This window comes from Doryrhamphus excisus, linkage group LG1 (assembly GCF_037039965.1).
Source record: "Doryrhamphus excisus strain RoL-2023G ecotype Guam linkage group LG1, RoL_Dexc_Guam_v1.1, whole genome shotgun sequence".
Lineage (NCBI taxonomy): Eukaryota > Metazoa > Chordata > Actinopteri > Syngnathiformes > Syngnathidae > Doryrhamphus > Doryrhamphus excisus.
Window position 1 is genome coordinate 25,935,519 of NC_136357.1, and position 16,578 is coordinate 25,952,096.

Consider the following 16,578-nt stretch of genomic DNA (forward strand, 5'->3'; position numbering starts at 1 on the left):
TGCTGGCAGAAGCAACAAGACGTGTTAGCGGCTCCCAAATGACTCCGGGGGGCTGGCGGGAGTCACATGGGGCCAAACGGGAATGGCCGTCAGACACACCCCCCCCCCCACCCTCTCCGAGAGAGAGAGGCAGCAGGATAAGTGGCCGCACTGATCTCAGTGCTGACGCTCAATTCCGATGCGGCGGCATGAATTGATGATGAGTGTTTACCCGACATCACAGCGCATCTCGAACTCCAAACATTTCACTTGATTGGGAAAACGGCTTCTGCTCTTCTATGCATCAAAAACACCACAAAAGACAAACATTCACTTTATGACCTCCGCCAAGGAGATGATCTATTCATCAGCCCGGGCCGCCGTGTTTACATCCCAGCTACACTTCTCCACGTACGTTATTCCCAGGCTGGGAAGAGCCCACGTTACCAAAGAAGGCATCAAAATAGCAAAACAATCAGAAAAAAAGATGACTTTTGTCAAATCTGAATTACATCCTGTCGTCTTGTGTAGTGGTTCACATAGCCGGCTCTCAAAAATTGGAGTATGGAGCATACCAACAGTCAGTCAGCAGGCGGGCACCAGTGACGGGATTATAAAGCTGAAGTGAGGGAAGCATTAGTGGGGTAGTGGTTCACATAGCTGACTCGTATGGATCTCGGGTGCAAAGTTCTAGCATCTCTAGTGGAACTGCAGGATTTATACATGTACTAAACATACAATAGGGTAATGTAGCGGTTCACATAGCTGACTCCTACGGCTCTTGTGTGGAAAGTTCTAGCATCTAGAGTGGAACTGCAGGATTTAATCATGTAAACATATAGTAGGGTAATGTAGCGGTTCACATAGCTGACTCCTATGGATCTCGGGTGCAAAGTTCTAGCATCTCTAGTGGAACTGCAGGGTTTATACATGTAAACATACAGTAGGGTAGTGTAGCGGTTCACATAGCTGACTCCTATGGATATCAAGTGGAAAGTTCTAGCATCTAGAGTGGAACTACAGGGTTTATACATGTAAACATACAGTAGGGTAGTGTAGCGGTTCACATAGCTGACTCCTACGGCTCTTGTGTGGAAAGTTCTAGCATCTAGAGTGGAACTGCAGGGTTTATACATGTAAACATACAGTAGGGTAGTGTAGTGGTTCACATAGCTGACTCATACAGATCTTGTGTGGAAAACTCTAGCATCTAGAGTGGAACTGCAGGATTTAATCATGTAAACATACAGTAGGGTAGTGTAGTGGTTCACATAGCTGACTCCTACAGATCTTGTGTGGAAAACGCTAGCATCTAGAGTGGAACTGCAGGATTTATACATGTAAACATACAGTAGGATAATGTAGCGGTTCACATAGCTGACTCATACAGATCTTGTGTGGAAAACGCTAGCATCTAGAGTGGAACTGCAGGATTTATACATGTAAACATACAGTAGGGTAGTGTAGCGGTTCACATAGCTGACTCCTACGGCTCTTGTGTGGAAAGTTCTAGAATCTAGAGTGGAACTGCAGGATTTATACATGTAAACATACAGTAAGGTAGTATAGTGGTTCACATAGCTGACTCCTACGGATCTCGTGTGGAAAGTCCTAGCATCTAGAGCGGAAGTGCAGGGTTTATACATGTAAACATAGAGGAGGGTAGTGTAGTGGTTCACATAGCTGCAAGGGTGTTTGAGTGTGGAGATGCAATGAAACGGCTGTGAATGTCGTCACGGAGCCTTTGCTAGTGTAGTGGTTCACGTAGCTGACTTCCATGCAGACTGACTGACTTTTTATATAGCCTGTGTGGGAATTTGGACCATCTGGAGGCATTTGTACGTTTCTGTCGGTAGGGGGCAGCACTAAAAAAAAAAAAAAAAAACCACCCTGAGGGAGTAGTGTAGTGGTTCACATGGCTGACTGTTATGCAGCCAAAGTGGGATGTCGGCAGTGAACCGCTGAAATGATTGTGAAAGGAATGCAGAAGGCTATTGCTCATGTAATTGTTCACATAGCTGGCAGGGCTATTCCAGTCCAGACTGGAATTTTGTTGATGTAGTCCGTACAGTAGTGGACGCCATCGACTGAGAACCTCCAGTTGGGCACCCTTGGTGGTAGTGTAGTGGTTCACATAGATATCTGACAGGAAATCTGACAGTGCTGGTGTAGTGGTTTACATAGCTGACTCCTACGCATTTGATAGCGGAAATACGATGTTTCTGTCAGTAGGGGGCACCACCTACAGTAAAGTGCTTAGTGTTGCAGAACCCCCCCCGTGGTAGAAAGTGGTATTGCCGAGAAAGCTGAGCCCGTACGGACTACATGATGACTACCTTCTCACTGCATCAAAAAAGCCAATGTGAGGCCCCCGTGAGTGTCGTCTTTTTAAGAGTGGGAGCGCTGTGACGTCGGTGGCGTCCACACAGGGAGGGACAATGAGGGACAAGGAGGGACATGAAGGACACAAGGCAGGGTGACTCATCCTACTTGATAATACCCAACTCCTGTTTGCCAAACACAAAAAGCAGCCCACATGAATAACAAGGAGGAGGAGGATGGTGATGATGATGATGATGATGATGAGGAAGGCTTTGTGTCTGTGATGCGGCGACACGAAGGCGGCGGTGATGGTCGCCATGGCGGCCAAACGGCCTCACCTGGGAAGAGGCCATGGCCGGAATAATGTTACAATGTCGCACCGAGCAAATTATTCCAGCACCGAAACACTCACCGCAATTAAATGGTGAGGAAAAATAACCCGCCATGGGGTCCAAAAAAAAAAAGGTGCGAGTGTCAAAGTGAGAAACACAAATTATTTCCAATTCCGCATCAACGATAAGTTCCATCCATTTCTAATTTACAATCCACATTGCTTTCTGTGTGTACTATCTTGTATAATATTAGGAGCCTTTCAGATTTCACAAAAAGCTTCTAAAATAGCATATAAAAGGGCTTTAGTGACGTATTATGTAACCTTAGTCCAATATTGCAAACCAAAATAACATCTGATTGCTTGAATATGATGGTTATTTCTAAATTCTGCTACATTTATTTCAGATTTCACCAAAAGCTTCTAAAATAGCATATTAAAGGGCTTTAGTGACGTATTGTGTGACCTAACTCCAATATTCCAAACCAAAATAACATCTGATGGTTTGAAAATGTTTTTTTCCATATTCTGCTAGATTTACCGTTTCAGATTTCACCAAAAGCTTCCAAAATAGCATTTTAAAAAGGGCTTTAGTGAGGTATTATGTAACCTAACTCCAATATTGCAAATCAAAATAACATCTGATTGCTTGAATATGTTGGTTATTTCTATATTTTGCTAGATTTAACATTTCAGATTTCACAAAAAGCTTCTAAAATAGCATATTAAAGGGCTTTAGTGACGTATTGTGTGACTTAACACCAATATTCCCAATCAAAATAACATCTGATGGCTTGAATATGTTGGTTATTTCTATATTTTGCTAGATTTAACATTTCAGATTTCACAAAAAGCTTCTAAAATAGCATATAAAAGGGCTTTAGTGACGTATTATGTAACCTAACTCCAATATTCCAAACCAAAATAACATCTGATGGCTTGAAAATGTTGGTTATTTGTATATTCTGCTAGATTTAACATTTCAGATTTGACAAAAAGCTTCTAAAATAGCATTTTAAAGCGCTTTAGTGACGTATTATGTAACCTAACGCCAATATTCCCAACCAAAACAACATCTGATATGTTGGTTATTTCTAAAAAATTCTGCTACATTTATCATTTCAGATTTCACCAAAAGCTTCTAAAATAGCATTTTAAAGGGCTTTAGTGACGTATTGTGTGTCCTAACTCCAATATTCCAAACCAAAATAACATCTGATGGCTTGAATATGTTGGTTATTTCCATATTCTGCTAGATTTAACATTTTAGATTTCACAAAAAGCTTATAAAATAGCATATTAAAGGGCTTTAGTGACGTATTATGTAACCTAACTCCAATATTCCAAACCAAAATAACATCTGATAGCTTGAAAATGTTGGTTATTTGTATATTCTGCTAGATTTACCGTTTCAGATTTCACCAAAAGCTTCCAAAATAGCATTTTCAAGGGCTTTAGTGAGGTATTATGTAACCTAACGCCAATATTCCAAACCAAAATAACATCTGATAGCTTGAAAATGTTGGTTATTTCTATATTCTGCTAGATTTAACATTTCAGATTTGACAAAAAGCTTCTAAAATAGCATTTTAAGGAGCTTTAGTGACGTATTATGTAACCTAACGCCAATATTCCCAACCAAAATAACATCTGATATGTTGGTTATTTCTAAAAAATTCTGCTACATTTATCATTTCAGATTTCACCAAAAGCTTCTAAAATAGCATTTTAAAAGGGCTTTAGTGACGTATTGTGTGTCCTAACTCCAATATTCCAAACCAAAATAACATCTGATGGCTTGAATATGTTGGTTATTTCCATATTCTGCTAGATTTAACATTTTAGATTTCACAAAAAGCTTATAAAATAGCATATTAAAGGGCTTTAGTGACGTATTATGTAACCTAACTCCAATATTCCAAACCAAAATAACATCTGAGCTTGAAAATGTTGGTTATTTCTTTATTCTGCTAGATTTAACATTTTAGATTTCACAAAAAGCTTCTAAAATAGCATATAAAAGGGCTTTAGTGACGTATTATGTAACCTAACTCCAATATTCCAAACCAAAATAACATCTGATAGCTTGAAAATGTTGGTTATTTGTATATTCTGCTAGATTTACCGTTTCAGATTTCACCAAAAGCTTCCAAAATAGCATTTTCAAGGGCTTTAGTGAGGTATTATGTAACCTAACACCAATATTCCAAACCAAAATAACATCTGATAGCTTGAAAATGTTGGTTATTTCTATATTCTGCTAGATTTAACATTTCAGATTTGACAAAAAGCTTCTAAAATAGCATTTTAAAGAGCTTTAGTGACGTATTATGTAACCTAACGCCAATATTCCCAACCAAAATAACATCTGATATGTTGGTTATTTCTAAAAAATTCTGCTACATTTATCATTTCAGATTTCACCAAAAGCTTCCAAAATAGCATTTTAAAGAGCTTTAGTGACGTATTGTGTGACCTAACTCCAATATTCCAAACCAAAATAACATCTGATGGCTTGAATATGTTGGTTATTTCTATATTCTGCTAGATTTAACATTTTAGATTTCACAAAAAGCTTCCAAAATAGCATTTTAAAGAGCTTGAGTGACGTATTATGTAACCTAACTGCAATATTCCAAACCAAAATAACATCTGATGGCTTGAAAATGTTTTAACATTTTAGATTTCACAAAAAGCTTCTAAAATAGCATATTAAAGGGCTTTAGTGACGTATTGTGTGACCGAACACCAATATCTTGGCTGTCTTGTCATGACTTGGGACTGACTTCCTCCCGTCTCTGTTATGTCCCACGTCCATTTTGGTTTTGGTCTAACCTTGTGGAACGTTCCACTGCATTAGTGAAGCTTATGCTACCTAATTAGAAATAAAAAAAATCAGTGCTGTGTTCCTTTAATAGAATCTAGCAAGGATCGCTAGTAGTGAAAGGCGCAGCATGCAAATAGATGTAAATTGATGGCGTATGCGCCAGGGAAGCATTTCGCTCACATTTTCTTTGTGTTTTATGTTGTTACGGAACTAATTGCAGCAGAAATTGAAGGCGTCTGATGTACCCCCCCCCCCCCCCCTTCCCCCATAGCGCTTTCCCCTGTCTAAAAGTGACAGCGGCAACAGTGCCTCGTAAGCCGCCACTGTAAACACAGAAGCTCAACACAAATGTCAACAGAAAGCCCCTGGAAGGCTACGGCGAGGCCTTTCTTTAATCCCGCCTCAAAACAGCGAAGCCTTCAGTGCTGCGGCCGCCTCAATGCATCTTTTGATAGCGGGAGCGGGAAGGGGGGGGGGGTGCTTCATTAGCATGCTTCGTTAAGGCGCTCAGCAACCCGCAGATGCGCCGGTGGAGGCGGCGGCAACGGCGGCGGTTGGGGCGTGGGAGAAGCTGGGTCGCTCACATGGCCAGGACTTCTCGCGGCGCCGACGCATTGCCGAGCATCTAAATGAAGGCGCTCGCTCCTTCCTAATTCTCGGATGGCAGCCGTGACCCACTTTCCGGCAAGACAGGTTCATGCAAACTTGATGATACGCTCGCAAAGCGCCTGAGGTGAGCCTGGCAATATGGAGGCAGGATGGCGAGGGCGGGGCCCGGGCGGGCCCCTATAGAGTAAGCGCCGGCTGGGTGGCGTCCTGACATTTGAGGGTGGAAAAACAACCCAATCTGAGAAGTTTTTTTTTTCCCAAGCCAACTCCATTAGCGAGCGGTTTCATCTGACGGCTGGTCCATGATTCATTGATGAAGCCCGACGTGATATTAATCCACAATGGCAGCCATCAAAAATCCTACATTAGCAAGTTCTGCACACATTTCCCCTCTTTACATATTTCCCAGCTTTTGAAAATTCCGGACGCCAAGGTTGAGACTTTCATCAGATGTCCGACTGCTTCTCATCACCATCACGCCAACGTCGCCACACCGCAGATGACCTTTCAAACAAAACCTTTTCACACAAATTTTTCCGAATATATGGATACGAATATTGGCACGTTTGCTTCCGTATTTTTAGCATGTAGCCAAAGGTTGAACATCTTCCAAGATATACTTTTATCGAAATATTCCAAATCCCACCGGGGCAGCCTCCAACTCTAATATTCCACACCATAATGACATCTGTGTTAAATACTTTTATATTCTGCAATATTCACCATTTTAGATTTCACCAAAAGCTTCTCAAATATCATTTCAAAGAGCTTTAGTGACGTATTATGTAACCTAACTCAAATATCTCAAACCAAAATAACATCTGATGGCTTGAATATGTTGGTTATTTCTATATTCTGCTAGATTTATCATTTCAGATTTCACCAAAAGCTTCCAAAATAGCATTTTAAAGGGCTTTAAAGGGCTTTAGTGACGTATTGTGAGACGTAGCTCCAATATTCCAAACCAAAATAACATCTGATGGCTAGAATATGTTGGTTATTTCTATATTCTGCTAGATTTACCATTTTCGATCTCACAAAAAGCTTCTAAAATAGCATTTTAAAGGGCTTTAGTGACATCATGTAACCTAACTCCAATATTCCAAACAAAAATAACATCTGATGGCTAGAATATGTTGGTTATTTCTATATTCTGCTAGATTTACCATTTTCGATTTCACAAAAAGCTTCTAAAATAGCATTTTAAAGGGCTTTAGTGACATTATGTAACCTAACGCCAATATTCCAAACCAAAATAACATCTGATCGCTTGAATATGTTGTTATTTCTAAATTCAGCTCGATTTAACATTTTAGATTTCACCAAAAGCTTCCAAAATAGCATTTTAAAGGGCTTTAGTGACGCATTATGTAACCTAACGCCAATATTCCAAACCAAAATAACATCTGATCGCTTGAATATGTTGGTTATTTCTAAATTCTGCTAGATTTAACATTTTAGATTTCACCAAAAGCTTCTAAAATAGCATTTTAAAGGGCTTTAGTGACGTATTGTGGGACGCAACTAATATTCCCAACCAAAATAGCATCTGATGGCTTGAATATGTCGGTTATTTCTATATTCTGCTACATTTATCATCTTACGTGATTAAAAAAAGCTTCTAAAATAGCATATTAAAGCTCTTTAGCGACATATTGCGCGATTGGGTCATGTACGTTTCGGCCACGATAAACACGTAGATATGAAAGAGTGTATCGAGCGTGGGAATGATGAGATTTCAGCCAAGTAGCATCCGGGAGGAGGAGGCCTGCCATGACTCTGTGGGCCCCATAATTGACTCAGGCCCTCTAAACACATTATAATATTAAATGGCGCTTAAATCTCCAGTTGCGCTGGCGCTTTGTGAAGAGCTAATTAAGCGTATTGTCATCCTGCGCCATCCATTATACTTGATACTTATTTTGGCAAGCGCAAACTTTGTCTTTATTAAGATATTTGGAGGGCTGAAGAGTACTGCCAAGAGCTGAATTTAGATGTGCGATTGTGTCTGGTCGCCGTCCAAGATTGAATAATTAGAGTAAGTAAGCAGATGCCGTCTGTGTCATCTACAAATTAGCAAGTGTATTTTTTGATTGTTATTTTTAGATGCTCTGTTTAACTCTAAAAAAAAAAAATCACATTTGCTGTATTTTCAGCTCCCGCTCCCAAAAATCAATCAACACAATTCTAACGGGACAAAAGAGCCAATAGTGCAGCGTGATTGAACACACAAGGTTATTTTTATGTTCTACTATATTTACTTACTCGGATTTCACAAAAAGCTTCGAAAATATCATTCTAAAGAGCATCAGTGATGTATTTGTATGTCACTTAACTCAAATATTCCAAACTAATCCCGTCTGCTGGGGTGAATATGTGTATTTTTATATATTCTGCTATATTTACCATCTTCAATTTCACCAAATGCTTCTCAAATATCATTTTAAAGAGCTTCAGTGACGTATGACGTGACCTAACTCTAATATTTGAAACCAAAGTGAAGCCTGCTGGGTTGAATATGTGGCTTATTTTTATATCCTGCTGTATTGACCAACTTTGATTTCACCAAAAGCTTCTCAAACATAATTCTAAAGAGCTGTAGTGACGTATTATGTGACCTAACTCACATATTTGAAACCAAAACTGGAGCCTGCTGGGTTGAATATGTGGCTTATTTTTATATTCTGCTATATTGACCAACTACGATTTCACCAAAAGCTTCTCAAACATAATTCTAAAGAGCTTGAGTGATGTACTATGTGACCTAACTCACATATTTGAAACCATAATCCCATCTGCTGGGTTAAATATGTGCCTAATTTTTATATCCTGCTATATTTACCATCTTAGATTTCACCAAAAGCTTCTAAAATATAATTCTAAAGAGCTGTAGTGACGTATTATGTGACCTAACTCACATATTTGAAACCAAAATTGGAGCCTGCTGGGTTGAATATGTGGCTTATTTTTATATCCTGCTATATTGGCCAACTTCGATTTCACCAAAAGCTTCTAAAATATAATTCTAAAGAGCTTTAGTGACATAGTAACTCACATATTCCAAACCACAATCCCATTTGCTGGGTTGAATATGTGCCTAATTTATATCCTGCTATATTTACCATCTTAGATTTCACCAAAAGCTTCTAAAATATAATTCTAAAGAGCTTTAGTGACATAACTCACATATTCCAAACCACAATCCCATTTGCTGGTTGAATATGTGCCTAATTTTTTTTTATATCCTGCTCTATTTACCATCTTAGATTTCACCAAAAGCTTCTAAAATATAATTCTAAAGAGCTTTAGTGACATATTACGTGACATAACTCATATTCCAAACCACAATCCCATTTGCTGGGTTGAACTCCAATATTCCCAATCAAAATAACATCTGATCGCTTGAATATGTTGGTCATTTCTAAATTCTGCTAGATTTAACATTAGATTTCACAAAAAGCTTATAAAATAGCATTTTAAAGGGCTTTAGTGACGTATTGTGGAACGTACTGCCAATATTCCAAACCAAAACAACATCTGATGGCTTGAATATGTTGGTTATTTATATTTTCTGCTAGATTTATCATTTCAGGATTTCACAAAAAGCTTCCAAAATAGCATTTTAAAGGGCTTTAGTGACGTATTATGTAACCTAACTCACATCTTTGAAACCAAAGTGTCATCTGCTAGGGTAAATATGTAGAGATTATTCATATAGTCTGCCATTTTTACCATCTTCGATTTCACCAAAAGCTTCTAAAATATAATTCTAAAGAGCTTTAGTGACATATTACGTGACCTAACTCACATATTCCAAATATTGAATATGTGCCTATTTTTTTTTTATATCCTGCTGTATTTATTTACCATCTTAGATTTCACCAAAAGCATCTGAAATATCATTTTAAAGAGTTTGAAACATTCCAAACCCCAGCCCTGTTCTCCGGTTTGAGCCTATAGTGCAGCGTGATGGTTTTTTTATATGAAGCAGCTAACTAAGGTTGACACCAGGCATGTTCTTCCATGAATAAACCATAACTGATCGGTGGCTTTGAATGATAAAAGTAGGAAAGGTCTTACCAGACGAGCTGAAGGAGCCTTGAAGGAAAGAACAAATTGGAATCTATTTAGTAAAAAAAAACGGCAAGCAGAAGGTGGAATATATACACGCCGATTCAGTCCATATAACAGTATCTTCATGCATTTATGCCATTTAAAACCTTGTAGTCGCCAGGAAATAGCCACTTCCCATCTGGAGTATATCTGCACCGGCTTAAAGTGTCGGCCATTGTTAGCACGTTTTATCTTCCCAAGGATAAAACAAACCTCTGCAAGGACCTATTTGGCTTCTCCCGTTTTGTAAGTCGCACACGTAATGATGCAATGTTAATGATGTGTGTGACTACAGATAAATCCCAGCGGGATTATTATGGGATGCGGCGTGATATTAGCGCTTTTTATTGCAGCGTTTCCACCGGGTATAAAGCAAATTGATGCGGGCCCCTTTAACGAGGTTAGCGCTACAGAATATAAGGAGAGGGTGATGACGCCGACGTATCGGAAACAAATGTCTTGGTCAAAGAGCGCAGTCGACGGGTTGAGTCCACCAGGACCTGAAAAAGTAAATGAAATGAAGAGCGGACGGATGACTGAGTCAAAAAGTTTAAAGGGGAGTTTAAAGGGAATTTAAGCCTCCAGACACGGATTCTCGGAATTGTCAACTATCTGCTTTGGGCCACAATAGCAATTTTGGGTAAAGGAAAATTGAACTTTTTGGAACATTTTACTCGATTTACTCTATAGCTATTAGCTAGCTATTAGATATTACATATATTAGATAGCAACCATTAGCTATTACTAGATATATTACATATTAGCTTTTAGATATTAGATAGCACCCATTAGCTCTTAAATATTAGATAGTAGCTATTAGCTATTACCAATTAGCTTTAGATATTAGCCATTTGTTTTTAGATATTAGCTATTACGTATTAGCTATTACCTGTTAGCTATTAGCTATTACCCATTACCCATTACCCACTAGCTTTAGATATTAGCTATTTGTTTTTAGCTATTAGATATTACCTATTACCTGTTACTTGTTAGCTATTACCTGTTAGCTATTACCTACTAGCTTTAGATATTAGCTGTTTTTAGCTATTAGATATGAGCTGTTAGCTGTTACCTGTTACCCGTTACCTATTAGCTATTACCCGTTACCTATTAGCTATTTGTTTTTAGCTATTAGATGCTATTTTTTAGCTATTTTAGCTACAGCTATTAGATGTACTGTTGTTACCCGCTACCTGTTAGCTATTACCCGCTACCTGTTAGCTATTACCCGTTACCTGTTAGCTATTACCCGTTACCCGTTAGCTTTAGCTATTAGCTATTTGTTTTTAGCTATTAGATGTTACCCGTTAGCTTTAGATATTAGCTATTTGTTTTTAGCTATTAGATATTAGCTATTACCTGTTAGCTATTAGCCAGCCGGCTTTAAGATACTGTATATGCACCAGGATCAAAGTTATGAGCCACTTCCCTGCAAAATGTCCGTTTTTCCACGTTTCTGTCCTATAAATGTAGTTACAATGTTGTATTCCCGTGTTAAAAGATGCCAAGATGCCACTGTATCAGGATCAGTGTTGACAGTTTGATCATAGGTAGCCTGTTAGTTACACCCAATGACGAATCAGTTATAGTTTTAAAAGTCAAGAAAGCTGCACTGTCTCTTTAAAATCCCCCTAAAAGTTACTTCCTGTTCTGGAGAATAGCAGCAAGAAAGAAGCTATTTAGCTTGATGGTTTAGAAGAAGCATCAGTAGCGGAGGCGCTAATTGGAAAGTGCAAAAAACAAACAACCTGTCTGACACTTCAGCTTCCCAATGAAAATGGCGCTTTTTTTTTTTTTTTTTTTTTACTTCAAGTGTAACATCAAGGCCATCTCCACTTCAAACCCCCATGCCTCCTACCGCATTTGGAAACAATCATTATCAGAACGGGTCGGTCCATTCCTTGGTTATCTGCTGTTCTCTCTCTCTCTCATCGTGAGAGCAAATAGGTGGCTTGTTAGCAAAAAAACACAGAACGGCCCCCGTCCTCGTACTCGGCGCTAGGCAAAAATCGACTAGGCAATGAGCATTGTGTCGCTCCGCATAAATTAGGCAAGAACATGCCAGGAAACGTCCTTGGTCCGTCATCACGAGCGCTAACGATCCACTATGAATTATTTTTTTACGTATCAATTTTACATGACGCATACCCTTAAGACGGCAAGTATCTCCACAATGAAACCTCGCCTCGAAAAAAAAAAACCATCGGTGGAGCTTGTGGAATCTGAAACTTCAGAAAAAAATCCCACAGCTCTTTTTGAATGAAAGGATCATTTTTATTTCAGCATCTCAGAAATGAAAGGACAAATGAAAAAGGACCTGAAGCTCAGAGCTAAACATCCCAAATCAAACGGTAAGTGGAAAAAGTCAACAATGCAGGTACTGCTGTACCTAGAGTACTTGTTTAAACCGACAAGGACGCGAAAGTCCAGCAAAAATAAAAACATGCTAATTTCACTACCCCGGGGAACCTCACTCCATTCACTGGACAGTTAGTAATCATCAGTCGTATTCACGACGATGCAAATGAGCCATTTCAATTCCAAGCCACTGTTTGGGGCCTGCATCCGCCCCGCATCCACTGCTTGGGGCCTGCATCCGCCCTGCATCCACTGCCCCCCCCGAATGCATCACACCCAACCACACCTTGTTAAAAACGACAAAAAAAAATACATACATCCCCAATCAAACGGTAAGTGGAAAAAGTCAACAATGCAAGTACTGCTATACCTAGAGTACTTGTTTAAACCGACAAGGATGCGACCGTGCAGCAAAAATAAAACATGCTAATTTCACTAGCCTGGGGAACCTCACTCCTTTCACTGGACAGTTAGTAATCATAAGTCGTATTCACGACGATGCAAATGAGCCGTTTCAATTCCAAGCCACTGTTTGGGGCCTGTATCCGCCATGTATCCACATGGCCGCCACTGCTTGGGGCCTGCATCCGCCCCGCATCCACTGCCCCCCCCCCCCCGCCCCCGAATGCATCACACCAAACCACACCTTGTTAAAAACGACAAAAAAAAAAACATACATCCCCAATCAAATGGTAAGTGGAAAAAGTCAACAATGCAAGTACTGCTATACCTAGAGTACTTGTTTAAACCGACAAGGACGCGAAAGTCCAGCAAAAATAAAACATGCTAATTTCACTAGCCTGGGGAACCTCACTCCATTCACTGGACAGTTAGTAATCATAAGTCGTATTCACGACGATGCAAATGAGCCGTTTCAATTCCAAGCCACTGTTTGGGGCCTGTATCCGCCATGCATCCACATGGCCGCCACTGCTTGGGGCCTGCATCCGCCCCGCATCCACTGCCCCCCCCCCCCCGAATGCATCACACCCAACCACACCTTGTTAAAAACGACAAAAAAAAAAACACATACATCCCCAATCAAACGGTAAGTAGAAAAAGTCAACAATGCAGGTACTGCTATACCTAGAGTACTTGTTTAAACCGACAAGGACGCAACCGTCCAACAAAAATAAAACATGCTAATTTCACTACCCCGGGGAACCTCACTCCATTCACTGGACAGTTAGTAATCATAAGTCGTATTCACGACGATGCAAATGAGCCGTTTCAATTCCAAGCCACTGTTTGGGGCCTGCATCTGCCCTGCATCCACATGGCCGCCACTGCTTGGGGCCTGCATCCGCCCCGCATCCACATGCCCCCCCCAATGCATCACACCCAACCACACCTTGTTAAAAACGACAAAAAAAGAACATACATCCCCAATCAAACGGTAAGTGGAAAAAGTCAACAATGCAAGTACTGCTATACCTAGAGTACTTGTTTAAACCGACAAGGACGCGACCGTCCAACAAAAATAAAAACATGCTAATTTCACTACCCCGGGGAACCTCACTCCATTCACTGGATAGTTAGCTCATTTGCATCGTCGTGAATATGACTTATGATTACTGTTTCAATTCCAAGCCACTGTTTGGGGCCTGTATCCGCCATGCATCCACATGGCCGCCACTGCTTGGGGCATGCCCCCCCCCCCGAATGCATCACACCCAACCACACCTTGTTAAAAACGACAACAAAAAAAACCACCATTGATCGCACCCAGTTTCTGGAGCAGTGGAAGTGACATTTGGAGACATAAATGAATCATTTGTTTGTCTCTTTTTGCCGCGGGTCAGAATCCTCGCTCGGAGCAGAAAACAAGGAAAAACAAGACGGCCGCCGGAGCCCGACCGTGACACGCGCCATTAGCCTGGCGGGAGTCAATCGGATTAGGAGTTCCACTAAAAAAAACACACACAAAAAAAGAAACACTAATGACTACACCACTTTTTTTTTCCTTGAAACTTTGTATTTTTTTTTATCTTAGCAGGGTGGACACGGGATGGGATGGGGGCGGGGGGGGGGGGTAAAAGATGCTAACAGGTTGCTGCCCAATGAATAAGTCATTAGGTGGTATAAGCTAGCCTTTTTTTATGCTCTTAAATCTGCAGCCTCTTGACTAAAAAAAAAAAAAAAAGGATGGGGGTTGGGGGGGGAGGATGTGGATGCGGGTGCAGGGTACCCTCTAGTGGCGTGGGAAGACGATGGAGCAAAAGAAGTTGTCCATATATGAATATACTGTACATATATAATATATATATACTGTATTATTGTGTAGAGTTGGTTGTACTGTTTATGAATATGAGGGGGTGTTGACACTTTAGACGCAAATTAGACAGATTCATGCACTTTTTGGGGGTGATGTGGTGAGGATGGATGGAGGCTTTAAGACCCCCCCCCCCCCACACACACACACCATTAAGTGTATTTGCGCGTAGAAACAACAAGTGCCTATTTGTTTGTTTTTTGTGTGTCACAACACACATCTGTCTCAAGTTTATATATATATATATGTGAGGGTGTGGGGGGGGGTTACTGGTTGACCTCACTGCGCCATTTATTTCTGTTCCATTTGGCGCAATCTGTCGGAGCAGTTGGACGCGCGCTCGGATGCCGATGAGAGGCGCAGCATCCGAGATGGAGGAGGAGGATGGTGATGATGATAATGATGAGGCCTGCAGAGGTGCAACTTTAGGGACAAGCACGCCCCCCCCCCCAGCCAACCAACCACCCACTCACCCCCCCGCAGCCCCCCCACGCACGTACACATGCACCCATTTGGATCGCTGTTGTGCACAAAAGTGTCTGAAGCGCGCAAGTCCTGCGCCAAGGAGGAGCGCGCACACACACACACAAAACGTACACACGCACGTACACGCACACGGGTCTACTCACATGGACGTGATGTTCTTGAACAGGTCCGCTATGTCCACGCCGGTGCCGTTGCCGCCGGTGTCCTGCACGGCGAGCAGCGGGAAGAACCTGCCGCTGTCCGACTTATTGCAATAGATCTCGGTCTGCGAGCAGCTGCAGGTCGGCGGGCAGTCCAGCATGGAGCTCAGGTGGTCCCGGAAAAGGAGGCTGAGCAGGAAGAAAACCCTCCACCGGAAAATCCGCATCGAGTCGAGCCATAGATCCATGTCTGCTCCTGCTGCAGGAGAAGATCCTGAAGGTCCTTTCTTTCCGAGAGGATGAGGAGGAGGAGGAGGAGGCGGAGGAGTAGGAGGAGGATGGTGCGTGTGAACAGAGGATGCTCTGTGTAGTGTCCTTGCACCCCCTCACAAACAAGGCAAGCTAATAAAAATAAAAAAAGAACACCACACTCACACAGAAAATGAAAAATTAAAAAAAATTAAAAAAAAAAAAAACCCGAGCATCAAGTGTAAAAAATCTCCCGTGGGTGGCAACAAACGTGCATGGTGGCTCCAGGACTGGACTGCATGCGAAGCCGTGCTCTCTTCTGCTCTCCTCGGCGGGCTGGAGCAGGACGACTGGAGCTCTGGATGGATGGATGGATGATGGAGAGAGAGAGAGAGAGAGAGAGAGAGAGAGACGCACCGAATGAGAAGTTGGGGCGTCAAGTCCCTCCCACCGGCTGCTGTCATACTGACACCTGCAGAAGCTGCATGCAGTCAAGTGTGATTACAGCTACACGCACGGAGGGACTGCTGCTGTGCACACACGCACACACACACACACACACACACTGGCTCACAACAAAAGCAATGCATCGTCGACACAATTTCAATCATTGCGTGCAGTCTTCTCGACATAAAAGGACGAATATGAAGAAGGATTGCACGACATACGAGAAAAAGTGCAATTCCGGGCAGAAAGATACGTATGAAACACCAACAACAACAGGCCATGCAAAAAAAAAATCATCTGTTCCAGGGTCAAACCGGTACCACTGTATCCTTACGGTAATTTGAAGTGTACACTCCTAAAAGTATAAAAAGAAGTTCATTCATTCATTTCATCCTCACGAGGGTCACAGTGGGGTGCTGGAGCCTACCCCAGCTGTCTTTGGGTG

General features: G+C 41.3%; 1 protein-coding gene across 2 annotated transcripts in view; it reads right to left on the minus strand.

Moving 5' to 3' along the window:
• The window catches only part of ntrk3b (neurotrophic tyrosine kinase, receptor, type 3b), a 273,184-nt gene extending 257,113 nt beyond the window's left edge, over nucleotides 1-16,071 (minus strand). For both annotated transcript variants that reach the window (XM_078792754.1, XM_078792752.1), the window contains exon 1: nucleotides 15,441-16,071. In XM_078792754.1, the coding sequence (XP_078648880.1) occupies nucleotides 15,441-15,685 (245 nt within the window). In that variant the 5' untranslated portion in view covers nucleotides 15,686-16,071. The remainder of the gene's footprint in view (nucleotides 1-15,440) is intronic.
• Between the last annotated feature and the right edge of the window lie 507 nt (nucleotides 16,072-16,578).